The sequence below is a fragment of the Anguilla anguilla genome, chromosome 1 (assembly GCF_013347855.1).
Source record: "Anguilla anguilla isolate fAngAng1 chromosome 1, fAngAng1.pri, whole genome shotgun sequence".
NCBI classification, from domain to species: Eukaryota; Metazoa; Chordata; class Actinopteri; order Anguilliformes; family Anguillidae; genus Anguilla; species Anguilla anguilla.
Window position 1 is genome coordinate 247,399 of NC_049201.1, and position 7,602 is coordinate 255,000.

At 54.2% G+C, this 7,602-nt stretch overlaps 1 protein-coding gene and 1 long non-coding RNA gene across 12 annotated transcripts in view; one reads left to right on the plus strand and one right to left on the minus strand.

The window, feature by feature from the left end:
• Positions 1–7,602, plus strand: part of l3mbtl1b (L3MBTL histone methyl-lysine binding protein 1b) — a 32,737-nt gene that overhangs the window by 21,482 nt on the left and 3,653 nt on the right. For all 11 annotated transcript variants that reach the window (XM_035435796.1, XM_035435763.1, XM_035435754.1 and 8 more), the window contains 6 exons: positions 854–964; positions 1,626–1,740; positions 3,024–3,123; positions 3,820–4,020; positions 5,178–5,309; positions 6,991–7,046. In XM_035435796.1, coding sequence (XP_035291687.1) covers positions 854–964; positions 1,626–1,740; positions 3,024–3,123; positions 3,820–4,020; positions 5,178–5,309; positions 6,991–7,046 — 715 coding nt within the window. The remainder of the gene's footprint in view (positions 1–853; positions 965–1,625; positions 1,741–3,023; positions 3,124–3,819; positions 4,021–5,177; positions 5,310–6,990; positions 7,047–7,602) is intronic.
• LOC118237306 lies at positions 893–1,687 on the minus strand. The gene is made up of 2 exons (XR_004767146.1): positions 1,205–1,687; positions 893–1,132 (listed from the first exon to the last, which is right to left on the minus strand). It is a non-coding gene; the product is annotated as an uncharacterized LOC118237306 (long non-coding RNA).

Genomic DNA, 7,602 nt, shown 5'->3' on the forward strand with positions numbered 1-7,602 from the left:
ACACACTGTTACCTTAGAAACACCAATCAAACAGCTGAGAACCCAGCTTACACACTGTTACCTTAGAAACACCAATCAAACAGCTGATGACCCAGCTCACACACTGTTATCTTAGAAACACCAATCAAACAGCTGAGAACCCAGCTCACACACTGTTACCTTAGAAACACCAATCAAACAGCTGAGAACCCAGCCCACACACTGTTACCTTAGAAACACCAATCAAACAGCTGAGAACCCAGCTCACACACTGTTACCTTAGAAACACCAATCAAACAGCTGAGAACCCAGCTCACACACTGTTACCTTAGAAACACCAATCAAACAGCTGATAACCCAGCTCACACACTGTTACCTTAGAAACACCAACAAACAGCTGATAACCCAGCTCACACACTGTTACCTTAGAAACACCAATCAAACAGCTGAGAACCCAGCTCACACACTGTTACCTTAGAAACACCAATCAAACAGCTGATAACCCAGCTCACACACTGTTACCTTAGAAACACCAATCAAACAGCTGAGAACCCATTTGTTGTTCGGGACCTCACAGAAATGAATGGTTTTAAAGCAGAAACTAATAAGGGAGGATAATCTTGATGAGTGAAATATGCCTTTAAGGAGCCCAGTTTTAGTCTGTGTGGTATATGTGTGGTATGTGTGTAGTATGTGTACTAAGTGTGTAGTATTTGTACTATATGTGTACTATGTGTGTAGTATGTGTTCTATGCATATAATATGTGGAGTATGTGTGTAGCTTGTGTGTAGTATGTGTGTAGCATGAATCTCATGTGTGGATATGCCCATCCCCCCCCCGCCCCCCCCCCCCCCCCCCCCCCCCCCCCCCCAGAGACCCCCCCATGGGTTCCAGGTGGGTATGAAGGTGGAGGCGGTGGATAAGAGGAACGCCATGCTCATCAGGGTGGCCAGCATCGCGGAGGTGGAGGAGCACCGGCTAAAGGTGCCCCACCCGCACACACCTGCCTTTCTCACCTGCACACCTGTATGAGCTAACCACACCCTGCGCACCTGCTCACCACACCCTGAACACCTGTATGAGCTAACCACACCCTGCGCACCTGCTCACCACACCCTGCACACCTGTATGAGCTCCTCACACCCTGCACACCTGCTCACCACACCCTGCACACCTGTATGAGCTCCTCACACCCTGCACACCTGCTCACCACACCCTGCACACCTGTATGAGCTAACCACACCCTGCACACCTGCTCATCACATCCTGCACACTTGTATGAGCTCCTCACACCCTGCACACCTGTATGAGCTCCTCACACCCTGCACACCTGTATGAGCTCACCACACCCTGCACACCTGTATGAGCTCCTCACACCCTGCACACCTGTATGAGCTCACCACACCCTGCACACCTGTATGTCACCACACCCTGCACACCTGTATGAGCTCACCACACCCTGCACACCTGTATGAGCTCACCACACCCTGCACACCTGTATGAGCTCACCACACCCTGCACACCTGTATGAGCTCCTCACACCCTGCGTGTGTGTATGTGTGCGTACTTTTGTGTGTGTATGTGTACGTGCGTGTGTGTATGTGTGCGTGTGTGTGTGCAGTCTAACCAGGCTCCTCCCCTGCAGATCCACTTTGACGGCTGGGGTATGGAGTATGATTACTGGCTGGATGCTGACAGCCCCGACCTGCACCCTGTGGGCTGGAGCCAGAAGACCGGGCACCCCCTCCAGAACCCCCAAGGTACCAATTCAGGGGACCCCCCACCTCTGAGTGTGTGTGTCGCTGGTCTGTGTGTGTGTGTCGCTGGTCTGAGTGTGTGTGTCGCTGGTCTGAGTGTGTGTGTCGCTGGTCTGAGTGTGTGTGTCGCTGGTCTGTGTGTGTGTGTCGCTGGTCTGAGTGTGTGTGTCGCTGGTCTGAGTGTGTGTGTCGCTGGTCTGTGTGTGTGTGTCGCTGGTCTGAGTGTGTGTGTCGCTGGTCTGTGTGTGTGTGTCGCTGGTCTGAGTGTGTGTGTCGCTGGGGTGTGTGTGTGTCGCTGGTCTGTGTCTGTGTGTCGCTGGTCTGAGTGTGTGTGTCGCTGGTCTGAGTGTGTGTCGCTGGTCTGTGTGTGTGTGTCGCTGGTCTGTGTGTGTGTGTCGCTGGTCTGAGTGTGTGTGTCGCTGGGGTGTGTGTGTGTCGCTGGTCTGTGTCTGTGTGTCGCTGGTCTGTGTGTGTGTGTCGCTGGTCTGAGTGTGTGTGTCGCTGGTCTGTGTGTGTGTGTCGCTGGTCTGAGTGTGTGTGTGTCGCTGGTCTGAGTGTGTGTGTCGCTGGTCTGAGTGTGTGTGTGTCGCTGGTCTGAGTGTGTGTGTGTCGCTGGTCTGAGTGTGTGTGTTGCTGGTCTGAGTGTGTGTGTCACTGGTCTGAGTGTGTGTGTGTCACTGGTCTGAGTGTGTGTGTGTCGCTGGTCTGAGTGTGTGTGTGTCGCTGGTCTGAGTGTGTGTGTGTCGCTGGTCTGAGTGTGTGTGTTGCTGGTCTGAGTGTGTGTGTCACTGGTCTGAGTGTGTGTGTGTCGCTGGTCTGAGTGTGTGTGTGTCACTGGTCTGAGTGTGTGTGTGTCGCTGGTCTGAGTGTGTGTGTGTCGCTGGTCTGAGTGTGTGTGTTGCTGGTCTGAGTGTGTGTGTCACTGGTCTGAGTGTGTGTGTGTCGCTGGTCTGAGTGTGTGTGTGTCGCTGGTCTGAGTGTGTGTGTGTCACTGGTCTGAGTGTGTGTGTGTCGCTGGTCTGAGTGTGTGTGTTGCTGGTCTGAGTGTGTGTGTCACTGGTCTGAGTGTGTGTGTGTCGCTGGTCTGAGTGTGTGTGTTGCTGGTCTGAGTGTGTGTGTCGCTAGTCTGATTGTGTGTGTCCCTTGTCTGAGTGTGTGTGTCGCTGGTCTGAGTGTGTGTGTCGCTGGTCTGATTGTGTGTGTCGCTGGTCTGAGTGTGTGTGTCGCTGGTCTGAGTGTGTGTGTGTCGCTGGTCTGAGTGTGTGTGTGTCGCTGGTCTGTTTCAGGGTCTTCGGATGCTTCCACGCTCCTGGGACAGGGGTGCCCCACCCCAGGCTGTAATGGTGTGGGCCACGTACGGGGACCCCGCTACGGAACGCACTACACGTCAGTACCCCAAACCCCCTCGCCCGACAAACCCCCTGAAATATTTTCCTGCATTCTTTAGCTGCAGTGCCTGGACATCTCTTAACTTCAGTCATCAGTGATTAAGAGACTGATACAGTAGATTTAGAGCTATACTCCTCAGGATGTATACTTGCCCTCATAACTTAGTCTCAGACTCCAAGACCTCATCCTCCTTATTACCGTCTGTGCCAGGGTAGTAATGAGGTGTGTGTGCGTGCGTGCATTTGTGCGTGTCTGCCTGCCTGCCTGCCTGCCTGCCTGCCTGCGTGTGTGCGTGCGTGCGTGTGTGCGTGTGTGCGTGTGCTCGTATGCGCGGGGTGTGTGTCTGCAGGGCGGTGAGCTGTCTGTACTCATATGCGCGTGTGTGTCTGCAGGGCGGTGAGCTGTCTGTACTCCTATGCGCGTGTGTGTCTGCAGGGCGGTGAGCTGTCTGTACTCATATGCGCGTGTGTGTCTGCAGGGCGGTGAGCTGTCTGTACTCATATGCGCGTGTGTGTCTGCAGGGCGGTGAGCTGTCTGTACTCATATGCGCGTGTGTGTCTGCAGGGCGGTGAGCTGTCTGTACTCCTATGCGCGTGTGTGTCTGCAGGGCGGTGAGCTGTCTGTACTCATATGCGCGTGTGTGTCTGCAGGGCGGTGAGCTGTCTGTACTCATATGCGCTTGTGTGTCTGCAGGGCGGTGAGCTGTCCGTACTCAGAGCTGAATCTGAATAAGGAGGGGCTACTTCCTGACCGGCTCAGTGGGGAGAGGCCTGCTGCTCTCGCTGGGCCCCACCGTGGGCGACGCCCCGATCTGCCCACCGCCACCCCCACCCCCACCCCCAACCCCACCCCCCCGGAGCTGCCCGACCCTGTCGACGACTCCCCCCAGTCCAGGTGCGTGTATGGATGTGAGAGTGTGTGTGTGTGCATATGCATGTTTCTCAGTTTAAAAGTCGCTAGTCTCCAGTATCGTCCATTCAAACACACTAAAGGCCACCTTGCTGATTCAGTGTAGCCAGGCCTAGCAAGTTAAGCAAGCAAGTTAAAGCTGCTCTAAGTGACTTGCTCTCTGACTGAGCGTGCTCTGTCTGAGTGTGCTCTCTGTCTGAGTGTGCTCTCTGTCTGAGTGTGCTCTCTGACTGAGCGTGCTCTGACTTAGTGTGCTCTCTGCCTGAGTGTGCTCTCTGAGCGTGCTCTCTGCCTGAGTGTGCTCTCTGCCTGAGTGTGCTCTCTGCCTGAGTGTGCTCTCTGCCTGAGTGTGCTCTCTGACTGAGCGTGCTCTCTGACTGAGCGTGCTCTGACTTAGTGTGCTCTCTGTCTGAGCGTGCTCTCTGCCTGAGTGTGCTCTGTCTGAGTGTGCTCTCTGTCTGAGTGTGCTCTGACTGAGTGTGCTCTCTGACTGAGCCTGCTGACTGAGTGTGCTCTCTGACTGAGCGTGCTCTGACTTAGTGTGCTCTCTGTCTGAGTGTGCTCTCTGTCTGAGTGTGCTCTCTGTCTGAGTGTGCTCTCTGACTGAGTGTGCTCTCTGACTGAGTGTGCTCTGTCTGAGTGTGCTCTCTGTCTGAGTGTGCTCTCTGACTGAGTGTGCTCTCTGACTGAGTGTGCTCTGACTGAGTGTGCTCTCTGACTGAGCGTGCTCTCTGACTGAGCCTGCTGACTGAGCGTGCTCTCTGCCTGAATGTGCTCTGACTGAGCGTGCTCTCTGCCTGAGTGTGCTCTGACTGAGCGTGCTCTCTGCCTGAGTGTGCTCTGACTGAGTGTGCTCTCTGACTGAGCGTGCTCTCTGACTGAGCCTGCTGACTGAGCGTGCTCTCTGCCTGAGTGTGCTCTGACTGAGTGTGCTCTCTGTCTGAGTGTGCTCTCTGACTGAGTGTGCTCTCTGCCTGAGTGTGCTCTGACTGAGTGTGCTCTCTGTCTGAGTGTGCTCTCTGACTGAGTGTGCTCTCTGCCTGAGTGTGCTCTCTGCCTGAGTGTGCTCTCTGACTGAGCCTGCTGACTGAGCGTGCTCTCGGAGCATGCTCTCTTACTGAGCGCGCTCTGTTCCGCTGCAGTGGGGGCAGGAAGTCGTGGATTGGGGAAGGAGACCGTTCGGGCCGCAGCAGCCTGTCAGAGCCATCGCACTGTGGAGACGAGCGGCCAGGGGGCGCTGGAGAGCACAGTCACAACGGCACCAAGCCTAAGAAGTATGTGGGTGTGTGCGTGTTTGTGTAATGTATAGAATGTGTGTGTCTGTGTCTGTGTACAATGTATTGTAATGTGTATGTGTGTCTGTCTGTTTGTCTCTGTGTATAATGTATAGTAGTGTGTGTGTGTGTAATGTATAGAATGTGTGTGTGTGTCATTACATTACATTACAGGCATTTAGCAGACGCTCTTATCCAGAGCGACGTACAACAAGTGCATTAGTTCAAGGTGCAGAGGTGCAAAAGAAACACATTAGAGTGAAGTAAAGATCGTAGTGCCAGAAGTGACCACATAGATCAGGACTCCAACCCTGTAGGGTAACCTGTTCAGCAAACAAACAAACAATCCTGCCAAGTACAAACTAGCACTGAAATCACATTTGCCTAATCAGAATCAGACAAAAACAATCCTGCCAAATAAAAACGAACGGAGGTGCCAAGCGTCCAGAGGTGGCAGAACGGAGAGGTCTGGCTGGTGTGTAGGGTCTGATGATCCTCTGGATGTATCCTGGTGCTGACCCCTTAGCTGCCTGGTATGCAAGCACCAAAGTCTTAAATTTGATGCGAGCCATAACAGGCAGCCAGTGGAGGTCAGTGAGCAGGGGGGTGACATGGGAATGTCTGGGGAGGTTGTAGACCAGACGCGCTGCAGCATTCTGGATGAGCAGCAGGGGTCTGATGGAGGATGCTGGCAGACCAGCCAGCAGCGAGTTGCAGTAGTCCAGGCGGGACAGGACCATCGCTTGAACCAGGAGCTGGGTTGCGTAGGTGGTGAGGAAGGGGCGGATTCTCCGGATGTTGTACAGGAAGAACCTGCACGTTCGACTCAACGCCGTGATGTTCTGGGAGAGGGACAGTCTGTTGTCCATCACCACTCCAAGGTTTTTTGCGGTGGGTGATGATGACACCACGGTGTCCCCTAGGGAAATGGAAAAGTCAAGGAGGTTAGAGGATGGAGCAGGGATGAAGATCATCTCTGTCTTACCTGGGTTCAGCTTAAGATGGTGGTTATCCATCCAGCTCTGGATGTCCCTCAGGCAAGCAGAGATGCGAGCAGAGACCTGTGTGTCAGAAGGGGGGAAGGAGAGAAAGAGTTGGGTGTGATCGGCATAACAATGATAGGACAAACCATGGGCAGAGATTACAGGACCAAGAGATTGGGTGTACAGGGAGAATAGGAGGGGACCAAGGACTGAGCCCTGGGGAACTCCTGTGGCAAGGGGGCGAGGTGTCGATACTGCACCAGCCCAGGCGACTTGGAAGGAGCGACCGGAGAGGTAGGACTCGATCCAGTCTAGTGCTGTGCCACAGATCCCCATAGCTGCCAGGGAGGACAGGAGGGTGGGGTGGTCGACTGTCTGTGTATAATGTAATGTGTGTGTCTTTCTGTCTCTGTGTATAATGTATAGTAATGTGTGTGTGTGTCTGTGTATAATATATAGTAATGTGTCTGTCTGTCTGTCTGTCTCTGTGTATAACATATAGTAGTGTGTGTGTATATATATAATGTATAGTAATGTGTGTGTGTGTGTAATGTTTTGAATGTAAGTGTGTGTGTATAGAATGTATAGTAATGTGTGTGTGTGTGTGTGTGTGTGTGTGTATATATATAATGTACAGTAATGTGTATGTCTGTCTCTCCGTATGATGTATAATAATGTGTTTGTGGGGTTGTTTACAGATCAGGGCAACTCCCAAAGTGTCTGAAGCTTCACTTTGTCAAACAGGAGCCTGGAGGTACAGTAAACCTGCTCCTCTCTGTGTGACCCCACCCCTCTGTGTGACCCCGCCCCTCCCTGTTTGACCCCGCCCCTCTCTGTGTGACCCCACCCCTCCCTGTGTGACCCCGCCCCTTCCTGTGTGACCCCACCCCTCCCTGTGTGACCCCGCCCCTCTGTGTGACCCTGCCCCTTCCTGTGTGACCCTGCCCCTTCCTGTGACCCTGCCCCTCTCTGTGTGACCCTGCCCCTTCCTGTGTGACCCTGCCCCTTCCTGTGACCCTGCCCCTCTCTGTGACCCTGCCCCTTCCTGTGTGACCCTGCCCCTCTCTGTGACCCTGCCCCTTCCTGTGTGACCCTGCCCCTTCCTGTGACCCTGCCCCTCTCTGTGTGACCCCACCCCTTCCTGTGTGACCCTGCCCCTCTCTGTGTGACCCCACCCCTTCCTGTGTGACCCTGCCCCTTCCTGTGTGACTCCGCCCCTTCCTGTGTGACCCCGCCCCTCTGTGTGACCCTGCCCCTTCCTGTGTAACCCCGCCCCTTCCTGTGTAACCCCACCCCTTCCTGTGTGACCC